The sequence below is a fragment of the Coloeus monedula genome, assembly GCF_965178545.1.
Source record: "Coloeus monedula genome assembly, chromosome: 17".
Lineage (NCBI taxonomy): Eukaryota > Metazoa > Chordata > Aves > Passeriformes > Corvidae > Coloeus > Coloeus monedula.
Window position 1 is genome coordinate 10903297 of NC_138797.1, and position 16991 is coordinate 10920287.

The following is a 16991-nucleotide window of genomic DNA, read 5'->3' on the forward strand; positions in this document are numbered from 1 at the left end:
TCAGATGAAGGCAGGAGGGGAGCACAGAGGAATAAAAATAGTTTGTAGAGCCTGGAGGTGCCCATGGAGAAGTACAAATCCTTTTGAGGGTGCTGTTCATGAGTTTTGTGTTCTGTGTCTGCTCAGCTGAGCACACAAAGCACCGAGCAGGGCTGGGGACACCACTGCTCACACAACAGCTATGAACCCTCCTTGTCCCCTTTTGTTAAGGACAGCACAGCAGAAACAATTCCTGACATGACGTGGCTTCTGAAGGGAAGAGAGAGCTACAGTGCAGGTCAGAACCTGTAGCCTCAAGGTAGATTTAGGGCAAACAGGATTCCACATCCTGTTCTGTTCTGGCTCTCAAGGATGCTCTCAGCTGTGGCTGACAGCAGCAGCCCCATTTCCCGTGAAGACACAACACACAGGGATCCAACTCCATTTAATGAGCTTTGTAACCCACTTGGACACAAGGTGGTTTGAAATAAGTCGAACAACACTCAGCTAGTCAAGGATTCTTTTAAGTAATGCCTTTAAGCTTATACTCAAGCATACAAAGCATAAATTTTACAAATTAAAAACAATAAAATCACCCTGGAATAATGTAGTGGCTTTTCCTGTATTTACAAGGAGTGGAAAGGAAGCAGAATTATTTTCAATTTTTCTTGCAATGTGGGTGGAAGAAGCTGAAAGTGTTTCAATGAAATCATCCTAAAGAGAGAGAGGTACTTCACCTGGCTCGAAAGGTGTATGTTTGCCTCTTCAAAAGTCTTGAGAGGAAATGCTTTACTCAAAATTCTGCTGTTAAGTTTCTGTGCAGCAGCCTCTGCTTTTCCAGCTATATAAAATTAAACAGTTCAGTAAGTATTTCTCAATGTACCACCACAACGTCATCTTCAGGGAAGCCTGTGATCCCCCACCCTTCACAAATCCCTCCTTTGTACAACGGAAGCAGCCACAGCTCAGCTTAGATTTGACAGGCAGAAACAAAACATGGGAACAGCAAAGACAGTTACAGGGAGGTGATGGCTTTGGGAAAAGGAGGGAGATTTGTAACCTAATCAAAACACACTTGCTATGCAGCCTTTCTGCAGAGGTATAAGACAGGATATTTTACAATCCAGCTTCTCCACATCCATAGCATAAATAAAAAAATCCTATTTGCTTTTACCAAAGGCAAGGCTGAGGGAGGATGAGTGCACCACCTCTAATGACCAGATCTGTCTGCCAACGTTGAGTTTGGAACAAATCTTCTTACAAAAGTTATTTTCATAATGTTCTAAATTCAGTGGAACAAAATACGTATTTTTACACTAAAGCAAACTGATCAAAGTGGCATTTAATAGTATTTGTTAAAGTGGTTATCTAACAAAAATGGGTTAACAAAAGCCCATTCATTAGTAGTCTCCAAATAAGACACCTCTCATGCATATGACAAAAATTCATTTGTGTACTGAGACGTCCGTTTACTGTGTACAATATTTCCATAAATTATAATATGTTTCACAGCCCCTACCATTCAAGAATATTTCGAACAGATTATATATTATATTTGTATAAGCAAACTATTTTATATACACTAATATAAAGATCCTTAGAAGTACCAATATCACTACCTTTATGCTTTCTCTAAAATGCATAGCTTTCGAATATCTTCTTGCAGTTACCAAAAACTTTACAGATTAAAGCTGCTTATCAATGTGGCATGTTCATAAAAGCAAAGTGAAATAGTTCTAGACTAATTTTATATTAAACCCCTTAAAAAACGCGTTTATTTTTTAATGGAAAAAAACAAGCTAGTGGAAATTCAAGTAATCTATGCTCAATCATTGCTCAAATACTCTATGGAATTAAGGTAGCGTTCTAGGAGGATAGTGAACTTCTCACCCAGGGCTGTAATACTGCATTTCTCATGGAGAAAAATGCTCATCATGCCACAAAACCGCACCACTTTCCACTTCACCCGGGAGAAGCTTTACAGGAGATTCAACAACACAAGTGTCAGAACAGAGGAAAAGCGGATCAGTTCTACATGAAGAAATTAGAGCTATTCCAGTTTTGTTTCTGCAGTTTGTTATTAAACAAAGTTACATTAACCATACAGTTTCTCACAAACTAAAAGTTATACATGGTTTTCAGACATCAACCGACTTCAAAAAGAAAAAAAAATAATTAAAAAAAAACCCAAAACAACCAAACCCACAACTGTTAAAAGTTTGGTGTTAGAATAACCAGTCTGGGTGAAAGAAAGCCAGACTGCTGCCGTAGTTAGGGGGCTACTGATAGCTTGTTTGTTATATATAAACTTGAAGACCTCCCTACCACAAATGCCTCAAAGTGAAGAACAGAACGATCGGTAAGAAATGGGAACAAATGATTTTGTTACATCCATCATCTCGCTTAACCTTGGCGCTCTGCATCTCTCACAGCTGCTTAACAAACAATGGCTTCCCCCCCCAAAATAGCTACACAAGCAAACAGTGTTCACAGTAATGCAATCAGTAACAGGTTTTGTTAGTTCCCCTAAGCCAGGTGTATCTGCAAAGCTTTATACAGTTCAATGCGTTAAGTATTCCAGTAAAATTAAGTGGAAACTAAGTTTCATTCTACAGGGTAATATCTACCATACAAGACTAGATTATGTACAGTATGGGACTGGTGTGACAACTGCCAGTGTCTCATGATGTTAAACTGTTTCACTCGTCAGCTCGCTCTGTGCTCAGCAAAACTTGATATATAGACCTAAAAATCTAGAGATAGATTTGGCAAGATTAGTGCTTCCTACTACTGGGTGTAAACCAGTGTGCAGCGCTGCAATCGCTCAACCAGAACATCCCATACCCAGAAGATTACAATTTGTTGACTTGAAAGTCTGGACTTCACATGTAAAACATTAAAACTATAATTCTAACTGGAGTGAGGACAGTCAGTAAACAAATACAGATGAGGATGAACTGCATCTCTTCAGAAAGGTATGGAAGAAGTGAGAAAATGCAAATTTCTGATTTTAGACAGCCCTGCTTTGCTTAGCTCAAGGCATAAAAACAGCCCAAGTAGCTCTAAAACTACAGTTCTTACTCAGCAAGCATGAAGGCAGATCCTGCACAAGATGATGCATCAGAGGCTTCAACAAGCATCTCTCCCCACCACTTGATTTCCTAGCATAAGCCTCTCAGCTTACAGACATCCAGTGGCCTTCAAAGCTGTAGCAGCCACCTGGAATTGCTGCAAATTTAACAGAGAGGGAAAAAGGCCCCTGTTAAAAAACCCCCTCAAGTGCCGCTGGGGCCATTTTGGTCATTGGTGAATATTACGAAAAAGCCTATTTCCATCAATACTCCTCCTGAAAAGATGGGTCACTGATCCATTATGAACATAGCTCTCACCATATAAAGCACCAAAAAGTCAAACAAGGAAGAAAACCAAACCAAAACAAAAGTCCTTAAATTATGATTTACAAGTTTGTACACTATTTCCTAAGCAAAAGGTTGACCTTACTGCAAAGTTTATAGATGAAAATTTGACCAGTTACTTTTAAGGGGAATGTGTATCTGGCTATAACTTAAAGGTAGAAAATATTCACTGTTCTATATACACATTTCAAACAGGAGACAGTTAAACTGAACAGTTGCCAATATAACTCCATATTAACTCACTGGCCACTAAACTAGGCATCAGCAGCCAATTAGAAAGCTTGAGTTCTGTACTTTTAAAAATGCTATTTTTCCTGTCCTGTTTAATTGTTTTTTTTAAAAATGTATTATAGTGCATAGCCTAAGTCAGACTTCCAAAGAGATACAGCGCCTTTCAATGCAGTTTTTGCAGCATTTAAAAGGGACTTTTCTCCCTTCAAATTAGATGTTCATTGAAAAATCTGAATCGAGTGCTGTACTGTAGTAAAAATATTTCAGTCACAGACTGATATAAATGTATACTGTGCAGTACTAAGATTGTTTGATGTCCATCTGCACACATTTTACTTGGGCTCTTCGATCGTCCCCTTGCTGAGGTCTGTCATTTTGGGGTATTTCACTTTCTTCTGGTCCAGCTCATTCTGAGCCCACAGTAGCAGTTTCAGTAATTTTGCCAACTTGGGTGTTGATTCACGATTTTCATAGTCTAGAACAGCTTGATTAACCTCACTCCATACCTGGAAAAGAAAAACTGGAGTTCAGTGACAGTTTTTGTAAGATTAACACTGCTAAAGTCACATACGCACTGGGAAGATCACACCTAGTGTGCCAATTCCTCACAAATGGCCAGGACAAAGCTCCACAGACTACAAGCCTGGAGAAAGCAATGAAGAGAGCCAAGTAGTTGAATACATTTAGAATATATTAACACCATTTTTTAAAATCTTGCTCAAGAAACACTTCTGTTCTTTTGCACATCACTATGTAAGTTTTTTCTAAGCATTTCAAAAATATTTAGATTTCATTTTCATAACATACATATAAAAGACATCGGTTCCCTTTGAGAAAGGACTACCTTCTGTCGCTGCATCATGTTCAGCAAGTCTCCAAATGGTGATTCTTCGGGATTATCAAAGGCAAGCAGAGCCAGCGTGCGCTCCATTTCTGTCAGGCATTCCCTGCTCTCCTCCCCTTGTTCTGCTAATTGGGTCTGAGCAAATTCCAGAGCTGCCTCTGTCTCACGCTGCCGAATCAGTTCAATCAAATGCTGTTGCTACACACGAAAGACACAGCAATATTAGCCCAACAAATTAACAAATCTCCACTATTTCAAGCCTGGAAGATTCAGACATTGGTGTGTAATTTGAGACAAACACTAATCTGTAATTTGACAGTTTGAGGTCAATTCTTCTCAATGTGTGAGACAAGGAGCAGCATCTTGGCTGCAAAATTTACTGAAAAGGGGAACTTGGTGCTTTTGAGTAACAGGGTTTGAGAAGATGGGTTACTAAAGGAATTCAGAAACTGGAAGCTGGTAACTCACAGCCCACTGCTGTTACAGGTTTTTATGTTAATAACTGTATACGGTGCCTCCTGCACCATGCCACAAAGTTTCCCATTGCTACAAAAAAATGCCAAGAACACCCACAATTGCATCCACGTTCAGTCACAAACCTCCCAACATAACCTTAATTTCTTCACTGCTTTTCCCACTCTCTCAGCAAACTCTAAAACAAAGATAAAAGTTTGCCACCTGTCCTTACCTGCAAATGAAAGTAGAGATATCTGTTGGTATCCAGCAGCTCTGGATGAAGGCTGTTTATCAATGCAATGGCTTCCTGGATCTGTCCTTTCAAGATCATCTCGCGGATTTTTATTCTTTCATCCAGAGTCTCTAGATCCACACTGGGTTCGATTCCAGACTCCATCCGAAATTTCTCTGCTGCTTCTTTAAAGCCCTCTGAAATAGGAACATGTTACCCCTAGGATGTATTGTATGAAACACTTTAGAAGAAAACCCATCCGCTTAAATGAAAATATTTGAGAGATGCTTGTGCAATTTGGAGGTTTAAAGATTAACCCGAAATTGTGAAAAATTCCTCTCTATTTAAGTAGTTATTTATCCAACAGGCATTTAAGAGCAAATGCTTAATTCATTCTGAACTCATGTACTCTCATTCTCCAGGGATGCAACTTGTAGTCCAATACCTTTTAACTTGGAAGCCTGTTTTATACTTAAAAAAAGCACTGTGCTTGTTACAAATTGAGATTGTTAAAGTCACATTTTCAAAACGTGGGAGGTTTTGCTTCACCCTCCAGCCCCAGATCTGTTTACACAGATCCAGCAGTTTTTTCTGAGAATACACAAGAAGAAATAATTTTGCTTTCTTCTACAGTATTTAAGGTCATAACAGCTCTTTTAAATCCCAGGTCTTGTCATAGACACAAAACTGATTTATACCACCCACAAAGATGCTCTTCCTTCAGCCCAGAGGCTTCACCCACACTCAGTGTAAACAGGGGTGTAGATGGCTACAAAGGCCTCCGCCCTAGCACAGCTTCCTGGGATGGCATGCACCTAATTGCTAGGAACAACTCCTGACGAGGTTTGGGTTGTTCCAAGTATGAAGTCAGGCCATGTGCTGAAGGGGTTAATGTCCTGGTCTCAAATTATTTTGACAACAGTGCCCTTTCAGAGTTTATCTTTCTGCCCAGTTAAAAACTTGCTTCTGATAGTTGTTCTTGCAGCTTTCAGACTGTTATTTAACAACAGCAACTTATCTTGAGCTGTTTCAATGGCACAAAAAAGGACACCATGGAGAAGCAGGTCATGTTTACAGCATTGCAGAAAACACTTTGCTTTCTCTATCTTTTAGCAGAAGAGTTCAGGCTCATAAATGTCATTCGTATTCCACGAGAACTGCTCAGTCTCTGATTCTTTGTCAGTCTGCAGCTAAGAGAACACCGGAGCAGTTGTTGGCTAAGAGAAGCCAACAGCAATCACAAAGTCCTCATAGCCCTTAGTTCCACTCCATCCAGTTCCATATTTTGCCCCAAACTGTCTGATAAAGTATGTGACACACATTAAGAGCCTCCAGACATTACCACCCCTTTTTACCTGTGACAAGGTAGTTCATGATAAGGCGGTTCATGTCTGCTCTCTGGATATGTAAGTTATTAAGTTTTTCCATCCATTCATCTTTCGTGATTTCATCAGGTTTTTCTGCATAACTCATCCTGGACTCTAACTACAAAAGAAAAGCATCTCATTTAACACGATTCAAGAAAAAAATAAGCTTAACGTGTGTAAGAACTGTGTTACTGCCATCTTTAGAGCTTCCTATGAGCTCTTTTAAATTAGTAATCCAAAACTGACCCTTTTATCTTAAGCTAGTTTTGCATTTTTTTTCCTCCTCATCCCTGCTCTCTTCCACATCTATTTGCCAGACTCTAAAGCTGCTTTCAGAAATCTCAGAATAAAAAATTCAAATACCATCTTCTTGTACTTACTCTTAAATCCGCTCCATATAAATACTGCATAGAATTTACACAGGACATGCAGCATCACAGTGTGAAACCAGTGAATCAGAGTTTGACAGCCAGCCAGAAAGACTGTGACAAACACTTATAGCAATGCCTACATAAACAATATCTGCTTTAAATTTGCACCCAAACTTCGGACAGTTCCATATATTGCACAGCTACAAAACTGTCCATGATACATTGCCCAGTGTACAACTCAAAACCTTACACCAGCTCAATTTCGCTGTCCCCAAAAGTTCTCCTGCCAGCTCTACTAAAACGTTATCTCCACTGTTTTTCTCGACAATATTTTTGTTCGGATTGGTAGGCAAAGCACTTTACCAAAGCCGCATTTAATGAATTCTACTTCCAAGTAACGACCACGGGGGCAACGAAAGGGGAGGACAGGCGACCACAACAACAGCAACCGGCACCGCCACCCCTGTCAAACATCACGAAAGGCAGCGCGACTCCTCATCGCGAGCCGCTTCCAACAGGTTCTCCCTTCTCTAACCCGCGGCCGAAGCCGCCCCGCACCCGGCAACTCCAACAACGGGAGCACAACCCGCCCGGGCCCCGATCGCTCCCGGCCCCGCGTTCCGCCGCTCCCAACCGCGCTGGGGGAACGGGGCTCCCGCCGGCCCGCGCTGCTGTTGCGGCCCGGCCCGCTGCGAACCCCGCTTCCCCCGCCGCCCCGGCCCGGCCCTGCGCGGGCCACGGGAGCGCTGGGCCCCGCTCGCCACAGGCCCGGCGCCTCCGCAGTGGCCGCGGCGGGCGAGCTCCGGCCGGGCCGGCGGGTCCGGGTCAGGGTGAGGGCCCCGCTCCCGCCGTGCCCCGAGGCCGGCGCGGCCCCCCCGCCGCCATCTTACCGCGCGCGCCCGGGGCCGCTCCGACGCACGAACGCGGGGCCTCCGCCGCCTCCGCCGGGCCGCAGGCGCGCGGGTCTCGCGAGAACGGCGCTGGCGGCCAATCAGCGCGCGGGGAGCGGGCGAGAACACGCGACCGTGGAGCGGGGCCGGGGCAGCGCAGCGGCGGCGGGGGCGGCCATGGCGGGCGCAGGGCGCTGAGGGACGGGCCCGCCTCCTCCTGCCCGGCCCGCCCGCTCTGCCCGCTCCGCCCGCTCTGCGTTCGGCTCACGGCACCGAGCGCCGCCCCGCCACGAGCAGTTGAGGCAGAGATTGTTCCGGGCCGTGCTCGGCGCGAGGGGCGCAGGAACCGCCGTGCGAGGCGGCGGCGGCGGCTCGTGCGCGGACACAGCGGGGTCGGTGGGAGCAGCAGTTCTGTAGGGAGTGGCCGTGGGAGCTGCGGCCCCGCCATCTGCCCGGCGAACGGGCAGGGCACAGCCTGCGGTATCCGTGTGCGGTCCTTTCCACGTGTGTTGATCGGCTGGGCCGGGAAGTGTCCTGGCTGAGGATTGATGGTCTCTCTCAAAACGCGTAGTGGTTGCTGAGGCGTTGATGAATCCACCGCGGGGTCTGTGAGTCACTGCAGAAAAGGCAGGAACACGCTGTTGCCAAATAGGTTGTTGCACCCGGTGAACAAGAGGCCAATCCACACCCAGAGTCGAGGTATTTGATTTATTTACAATTCAGCGCAGAAATGGGTGCTACATGGGGAATCCACAAAGCCAGCATACTAACGATCAAAATTTCTTACTATTTATACATTTTAGCAAACGAATTAGTATTCATTGGCTTAAGTTGATTAATCCGCATGCTCAGTTTTTTCTTTTGGATACATCAGTGGTCACGATCTGCCCCTGCCCTAATTACCTTTAACCCAGTTGGAGCTGATTTCAGCACAATTGCTGAATTGGCTTTATCAGTGTCTTCCTTATCTTGGAGTTCTGATAGATGGTCTTGTGGCCCATGAGTTCTGCATTCTTCGTGTCCACTGTCATTGGTACCTCCTTCCCAAGCTTTATTAACTTCCCAAAACTTCAAAGAATATCCTTCCTTCAGAAAATTTTACATATTCCACATTTTGCAACAAATCTCGATTTGTACATATAAAGGGAGAACAGGCTTAAAATACACATTTTTATGTGTGAAATGCTGCAAATGATACTCCTCAGGAAAATGTAATTTCACTCAGACTGGGAATATGGACATGGCTGTGCACTTTTCGCTCTTGTTTTTGTAACTGCAATAAAGCCTAGGCTCCAAAACTCACTTTCATTACAATTGTGCTTACGTTGAAACAGAGAAAACCCACAATGTAATAAATATTTTATTAGAACCATAGAATATCCTGACTTGGAAGAGACACACACAAAGAACAAAGTCCAATTCCTAGCCCTGCACAGACAGCCCAACAATCCCACCCTTTTCCGAATGCTCCTGGAGCTTTGGCAGCCTTGGGGCTGTGACCATTCCCTGGGGAGCCTGTTCAGTACTCGACCAGCGTCTGAGTGAAGAACTTTTTCCTAATATCTACCCTGAACCTTCCCTGACAAAATTCCAGCCATTGCCTTGGGTCCTGTTAACTGGTCACCAGAAAGCAGAGATCTGTGCCTCAATTACTATTTTATTATTTTAATATTATTTTAACTTAGTTCCCCAAACAAAGCTCCAAGTTTATAAACAATGCAGAATTCAGGACATAGAGCTTCAAATATTCAGTAATTCATGCTGTTAGTTGTAGCCAAAAAATAAGGAAAGCTACAGCCTGGCAAATATTCCTTTTGATTGGAGAGGGCTCTTCCTAGGCTTTGATCTAAAAACGAATCACAATGAACTTGACTCATTAGGAAACATAAACATTCAGACTATTTTTGAACCTGGTGGCTTGTAAATCTGTCTCTGGCTTATGTATCCTATCCTGTTCTTGTCAGCTCCTCCCTAAGAGGTGGAGTTTCTCGGGAGACTTCATAAAGTGGGAGAGAGAAAGAGGATGCCCTCTCTGTAAGGATTTCCTAAGGGAAATATGCTCTGTGCAGAGAGAATACAACAGAAGACAATCCATACCACAGTTGCTATTCACAGGTAAATATTAAAGAACAGGTGTAATTGCTGTCTAATAAGTAAAATAATAAATTGAAATAATAAGGTAAAAATGTGGGAGCTGCTGTTTAGCAGCAGTTTGCCTGTGTGGTGCTGATCCCTGGTTTTCAGAGGTTGGGATGGTTGACCAGCTGCAGCAGAAGTTTCCCTTTTCCCCTTCATTGTCCCTGAGCTAAAGAAAAGTAAAAACGGGCTAAGAGCAGCTGCAGAGCTGTGACTTGTCATGAAAAATAATTTGATGCATTTTGTTATTTTTTTTTTAAATGTTTTTAAGAGTTGGTATTTTTTCTGATCATAAAGATACAAAAAAGAAGTTTGTACTGATTCTATGCAGAATATCATGGCCAGCTTCATTTCAGCAGGAACCATAGTGGTAAGAAAAGGAGGAATAGCTTCAAACTGATAGAGGGTAGGAACATCTTCCACTGAATGAGGTTGGTCCAAGCCCCATCCAACCCGGCCTGGAACACTATCAGGGGTGGAAATTTTGATCCATGCCTTTTTTTCCCCTACTAATGCTCTGAGTACAATGAAAATTCTGCATGTATGGGGAATTATGCAGTATCTTGAGTAATAAATGATACGTATTTTGTACTTCAGGAAGATACAAAGCTGTGCAACAATTCAGGGGAAAACGTTTCCTAAATAATTCTCTCTTTTCCTAGCACTAAATACTGATTTCTGTCAAAAACCCTAATATTCTCCCAAAAGTTGGAACAAAACCTTTCTTTCATTGCTGAGGGAAAACTTTGCAGGATACTCCTGTGACTCCCAAGTTGGATTAAAATGCATGACTACTTTGCTCTTGGGAAATTATCCCAAAATATGGCTTCCATATGCCACAGTCTTACAAGAATCTTACAGTAATGAGGGCAGGAGTAACATGGAAAGTTGGATTCTTTGGGGGCAAGATGACAAAACTGAGATTAAAAGAAACATAACTGTAAGTGCAGTTTATAGATTTTTTACATGAATTAGAATTTGTTAAATGCTAATTTCAAAAAAGGTGTTTTGATGACTAATATTTGGAGTTACGTGGAGCGAATCCCAAACCAAAGTCACTCATTCCAAGAGAAGTCACAAAAATGCTTATATTGAAGGGAAGGAATTTATCTAGAACTGGATGGGGGGAAAATTCTGCAAGTTTGTGCCAGCTGGTAGAGAAGGGATTTACTTTATCTATGTGAAGGTGATTAACCCTCATTAAAGTATTTCTCTGTGTTCATCTAGTCTTTTTGGAAAATAAGTATCAGGAGCCTTGGAGCATCAAGAATCCTGAAGAGGCATTACCTTGACACCTGATGTGTCTATTTTGTGATGTGCAGAACTCTGAGGAGAGAGGCCTTTTTCCACTAAAAAAAAGGTAAAGTTGGAGCATAGCCAACAGAAATTAGTCTCTTCTGACTTAAATGTGTTAATTATCTATTAAATACAACAACATCACCAGAGACTGAGGAGGGAGGAGGACTTGCTCATTTGCTTTCGTCCCTGCTCTTTTCATGGGCTCTCTTATCTCCAGTTTTTCTTGGCTGCTGCAATTGGCTCATTCAGAACAATCAGTGAGGGAAAACTGAGGGAAGGAGTGAACATATAATAAGTGTTGTATTTATATTTAAGGGCTTTGCATCTTCAAACAGCGGTTAAGGGAAAGGTGGGTGAGAAGTGACATCCCAGATCTGGGGATATTGTCTCTGTCCCACACAACAGTGATGTGTTAATGTCTGTCACAAGGTTTTATGGGTCACATGTAACAACCCTTGTGTGAGACACTACAAATATAAGTGAGGCCAATTTTAGGAACCCAAAGTTTAAAAAAACCCATTAATTATGGAAGCTCAAAGGATAAATAAGTAAAGATGTATCAGCTGCAGGAGAAAGTTGGTGCACTGACCACACAAAAGGTTTTGGAAGAAAGTGGAAAGTTTTAAGGAGAGGTAGTGCTGAGGGATTTGTAGGTATCTGTCCTGGGGACAGTATCTCTGCATAAACTTCTCTGGTGCCTAAGAGACAGGTAAGGTCCTTATTAGACTGTTTTAGAAGCTGATTGATGGTTATTACTAGGATTTCCCAGCAGAGTTTTCATTGCAAACCAAATTACCAGCATGTTACAGGAGAGGAGGCCTGAAGTGAAACAAAACTCACATTATAACCAAAAAAGCTCCTCCTGCTTTGCTGCCAGGATAATGTAGATTCAGACCAGTAACACAGGAGTAAATTTCCCACATTAAAGGAAATTAGGCTTTAACAGGAAAAGAATTAGGAAGACAACAAGGCAGGGAAAGAACTGAGGTGTTGATGATGAACATGACACATGTTTAGTCAGCAAAGGTAGATCTGGCTTTAACACAAAGGCGTAGAGGTTTTGTGGTTGAAAGTGTAGCGTGCTCAGGTGGCATTCACTGGGTGTGCACACTGCACCACCATTATGTTAAAGTGGTGCAAGCCTCTTACTAAATGTGTGTAAGAGGAATTTAATACCTGTTTCACGGCAGGATTCCTTATGGCAGGCATTCCCTGTTCACTGCTGCTGTGCAATTCCTTGTTCTGCATGTTCCCTTTCTGTTGGTGTGTAATTCCTGGGTTTGAGCACTCCCTAGACGCTAAATTTATCCATTAAAGTATGTTATTAGCTTTTCCTAGAGCATAAATCACAGTGCAGTTTGATCTACCAAACCCTAAAGTATTTCCCCTCCATGTTATGTCATTTATAGCAACTCTGTAGCTGCAGAACAAAATCTGAATTCCTGCTTTACCATAATTGTGGTGTTTTGTACTTTTGCACAGGAACCCGTTGTGGTTTTTTACCTCTTGGTGTTCCTGGGTGAAGTATTAAAACTGCTCAGTTTTACAGCTGGAGAAAGAAGCTGACTGTGCTAATAGCAGCTTTTCCAACATTATCCTGAGCTTTTGCTACCAGAAGTCTCATGAATAGACTCCTAAAAGATGTAATCAAATTAATTGACAGAATCCTGTAATTCTGTACAATCATTCCTAAGCAGTTTGTTGGTTTTTTTTTTTTTTCACATTTTCATTCCTTAATCTTAGTGAACACTCTACCTGTCTGGAGTCCACCTGAAATCCATGTTACCAACCCATGAGGAAAAATGTGCATGATCAGGGTAATCAAAGAGCCAAACCTCACACATCTAAAGGCTCTTCAGGTGCCCAGGTCAGGGGACTCTGTATGGTGTTGGGGGTGTCCTGTACTCCTTGGGATCCCTCAGTGACTGTGAGGTGTGGATGTTTCTGGGTGCCACTGTCTCAAAAAGTGACAGAAGGAACAAACCACATAAATGGAAATTAACTCTCTGTAGCTATTTGTAGCAGTTTGGATCCTGGAGTGGCTTTTGAGTAGTTTAACCATTGATAAAGGACGTTTCCTATGGAAGCCCCATGTGTTGGATGGGCAGATTCAGACAACATTCCACTCTCAGCACTCCGTAACTTGGAGCCAGAGGAAGGCATCACAACAGCAATTTGCCAAACAGTGTGAGTAGAATAGAAAAACCAACCAAGTCCCAGTGGAAGGCGCACAGGTGGGGAGCACAGCTGCTGTGAGCAGGTGGTTGTGCAGCAGCAGCCTGGCTCCTCTGCCATGTTCCTCCGGTGTCCTTCCACCCTTACGAAAATCATGGCTAAAGCTGCCGTTCCTGGGATCAGCCCGGGTTTGCAAGCGGACAGACGGGAGCGGGCCTGAGGGAGCCCCGAGGGGCGCGGGGAGTGAGCGCAGAAGGGGCATAGCCGCCGCGCTGTCCGGGAAGCGGCCGCCACGGCGCTGAAAGCTCTCTCCGTGAGGAGCGGCCGCCATAGCGCTGAGGGCGCTGAGGGGCGGGGCCGCCGCTCTCCCGCCCAGCGCCCGCCGGGTCCTCCGGGAGCCGCGCGCCAAGGGCGGCGCTCTGGCCCCGCCGCCGCCATCTCGGTGTCGATGGTGGCGGGGGCGGGGCGGGGCAGCTCCGCCCAGCGCTGCCGCGGAGAGGGGAGGAAATGGCGGCGCGGCGCGGCTGAGACCCTCGGCGGCCGCGGCGAGAGCCCCCTTCTCTGCCTGCGGTGAGTGCGGGAGGCGGGTGGGGGAGCACCGGGGCGGGAGGAGAGTGGGAGCGGGGCCGCCGCTGCGGCGGGGAGGTCGCGGGAAAGGCGGCCCAGCCGCCTTTGGGCTCGCTATAAAATGGAGGCGGGCGGGCGGCCGGAGCGGCTCGGGTGGGGGGGGGGTGGTTCCCCGGGGAGCAGCGGGGCGCGGGTACAGCCCGGTCCGGAGGAGGCGGCGGCTCAGTGCGGGCCCCCGGAGGAAGCTTTTGGCTCACGCCGCGGCGGGGCTGGAGCGGAACGGCCGCTCCCCGGGCGGAGCGGGCTGAAGGCGGCTCCTCCATCTTGGGGGGAAGGAGAGGCGAGGAGAGGCCGGGTGTGCTCGGAGCCCGTCGCCGTCATGGCCACGCTGACGCCGGGAAGCTGCTTCGTGACGGCACCACCGACTGTACCCACCGGCACCGGGCCTGCGCCGGGGGTGCCTGGGGCGGGGGAGCGCCCTTGGGGACCCACAAACCCAACCGAGCGCAACCGAAATCGTTCCGGGGCTTCGGCAGGGGGGACGGAGACTTCCCTGCCTTGGGGAAATGTTGTTTTTCTCTGGGCAAAGGAGGGGATCTCCTTATTGGTGAGTTAAACACGGGGAGTTGAACTTCATCATGTTCTGCTGACTATTTTGTAGGGAGAAAAACCCGAATATTTAGACAGTAGGAATTATTGGCCGGCTTTAAATATTTAATAAATTCTTTTCCAGTAACTATTCCTTATTCCTGGCACTAATGTACTTAAACGGTACTAATGTACTTAAATGCTGTCTTTTGGAGGTGATGATAGTTTGGAGCGGTTTGTCTGGCTTGCAAAAACCATTATTTGGTGGCAACCAAATTTTGTTTCATACATAGTTTTCAGTTTATACCTCCAAGCGGCAGCGCGTGTTTTAGTTGTGATTATGAAAATCTTACTATTTTAGCTTGTCGTTTTTAATTTGGAAACAATGTTACAATCTCGTAATGTATTATAAAATGAATGTGTATTACACTCGCCCTGCAGTTTTTATCTTCATTAATTTGAAACAGTATAACATGCTCTTTTTCTTGCATGGGCTTTCATGGGTTTTCCTTCCAGGAACTTCAGGGAGGAAAAAAAATGCTGATTCCTTTTTATTTAACTCAGAAGAATGTATATAGCATTCCTAAATTCCCTGGGGTTTTTGTTTGGTTGCGTTTTTTCCCCCTGGATAATAGAGTTGAGATTTTTTTCAGAAATAGCTCTTTTGAATACTTAGTAATCACAGTCGTGTTTAACTGAATTCTTTGGCAGGTGATATTAAAACTATATTTTGCCGTATTTTATGACAACTTTTTCACTGTTTGCTTATTTGTGTATTTTCCTCAGTTTTCTTTTAAGGGGTAATTTGAATTAGTTTAGCTTTAACAGTCTTGGTGCTGCTTCTACAAACAAAATTTGCCAGATGTTTAACCAATTTGATTGCTGGTCAATGAAAAATGAAATGTAGTTACTCTCCAAGTGTACCATATACTGTGTTAATTGTAGTAGATATTCTGGGTTGTGCTCCACTTTTATGTGTGCCAGCTGCTTGTTATCGTTCCTTGACATTTAGAACTTTCTATAGGAATAAATATAGAAGTAAGCTCAAAATAGCTGTTCAGCTAGGCCTTAAATTTTTTTCATTTGACAGTTCCAGAAACATGTCAGGCATAAAGATGTTTTAATGCACTTGGGTGAAAGAGAGAAGCCTCACGTTGGCCTTCAGCCTCCATTGAGAGTGCTTGACTCCAATGATTTGAAAATCAAATAATTGGTGTTTTCAAGACCAGTATTTAAATCTTTATTTTTTACGAAGTTTTTGTGCTTTTTGTTTCTATAAGGGATATTTTCTGTTGGTATGCAAATGAAGGTTTTGCTGTGTTGCAAATATATGTACAGTGCAAAAATGCCTACAGTTTTAAAAACTGTTGAAATATGAAATAATAACATAAACTAATATCTGTTCACACTGTGCTTCAGAGGGTGTTTTCATATAATTAAAAGATATATTTTGCATTAAAAAACCAAGTAATACCGAAACCCTGAAACCCCCCAAAGCAATGCAAATAGAATCAAATGTAGGTTAGTAGATAAAATTGAATAAATATTTTTTCAGTGTCTAGTGGACTCCCAAAAGCCAGTGTTTGTTCTGCTTAATCCAGCTTCACTACTAAGACTTTCTGGCAGTTGATCACATTATTTGTTTCTGGTTTAAGATAGTAATTGTCTTTATAGCTGTAATTTAACAACTGAGGGATTTTAATTCCACACAGCCTGAAACTTTAAGCTGGAGGTATTTGTGGGAAGAGGAAGAACAAGGATTAGAGGGGGTTGGGCTGAGAGTTACGAAATGTAATTGATAGAAGTAGGAGAAGGGCCTGGACTGGGCAAGAGTGGGATTACATGGCTTTAGTGGTGTCTCTGCACCAGTTTTATTCTCTGGTTCACTTTCTGCCTTGTGTCTCTTGTGCCACAAGTAGTAGGGCAGTGGTAGGAGATTTGAGGAGAGGATTTTAATAGAAGGGAGATTTCCCCAGTTTATGCAAAAGCTGGTTCCTCTTTGTGTGTGCAGTCAGGCCTGACTTCTCAGCTCTCAGATAATGCTTGGAGGGTTCACTGCTGGGAAATTTTTATCTAACGCAGCTTCTGAAAGAAGCGGATATTCCACAGGTGTTACTGATGCTGGTCTCAGGAGCACTGATAGACTTTGAGTGTAAAAAGCTTGGATTTCCAGTTAGGCAGCTCAAACGCACAGATTTAATGTGCATTATGTGTGTTCTCCCAGTAAACTAATCAAAACTGGAAACTCAACTGTGTTTACTGCATCCTTAATAACATAATCAGCGTGCTGTAATTACTACCAAATTTGGAAGAAGTTCATTTCTGTTTACTTCATTTAATGAAGCTGTTTTGATGAAATAAGACTGAAAATGATAGCTAGTTTCAGAGGTTATATTTTGGCTTACTTTCTACAAATGAAATAAGGGAAAAAATTGTAAAA

General features: G+C 43.7%; 2 protein-coding genes across 4 annotated transcripts in view; one reads left to right on the plus strand and one right to left on the minus strand.

The window, feature by feature from the left end:
• Positions 1–1306: 1306 nt before the first annotated feature.
• GID8 (GID complex subunit 8 homolog) lies at positions 1307–7923 on the minus strand. The gene is made up of 5 exons (XM_082292762.1): positions 7787–7923; positions 6514–6643; positions 5159–5355; positions 4471–4668; positions 1307–4132 (listed from the first exon to the last, which is right to left on the minus strand). The coding sequence occupies exons 2-5, from the start codon at positions 6629–6631 to the stop codon at positions 3959–3961; spliced, it is 687 nt and encodes a 228-aa protein (XP_082148888.1). The 5' UTR covers positions 6632–6643; positions 7787–7923; the 3' UTR covers positions 1307–3958.
• A 109-nt stretch (positions 7924–8032) lies between these two features.
• The window catches only part of DIDO1 (death inducer-obliterator 1), a 54680-nt gene continuing 45721 nt past the window's right edge, over positions 8033–16991 (plus strand). Inside the window, exons 1-4 of one of the 3 annotated variants that reach the window (XM_082292759.1) lie at positions 8033–8178; positions 8358–8485; positions 9751–9901; positions 11150–11282. The gene's annotated coding sequence lies outside the window, so the exon portion shown is untranslated. Of the gene's footprint in view, positions 8486–9750; positions 9902–11149; positions 11283–13877; positions 13967–16991 lie in introns of those variants that run through there. The other 2 variants (XM_082292761.1, XM_082292760.1) reach the window with 2 other exon arrangements.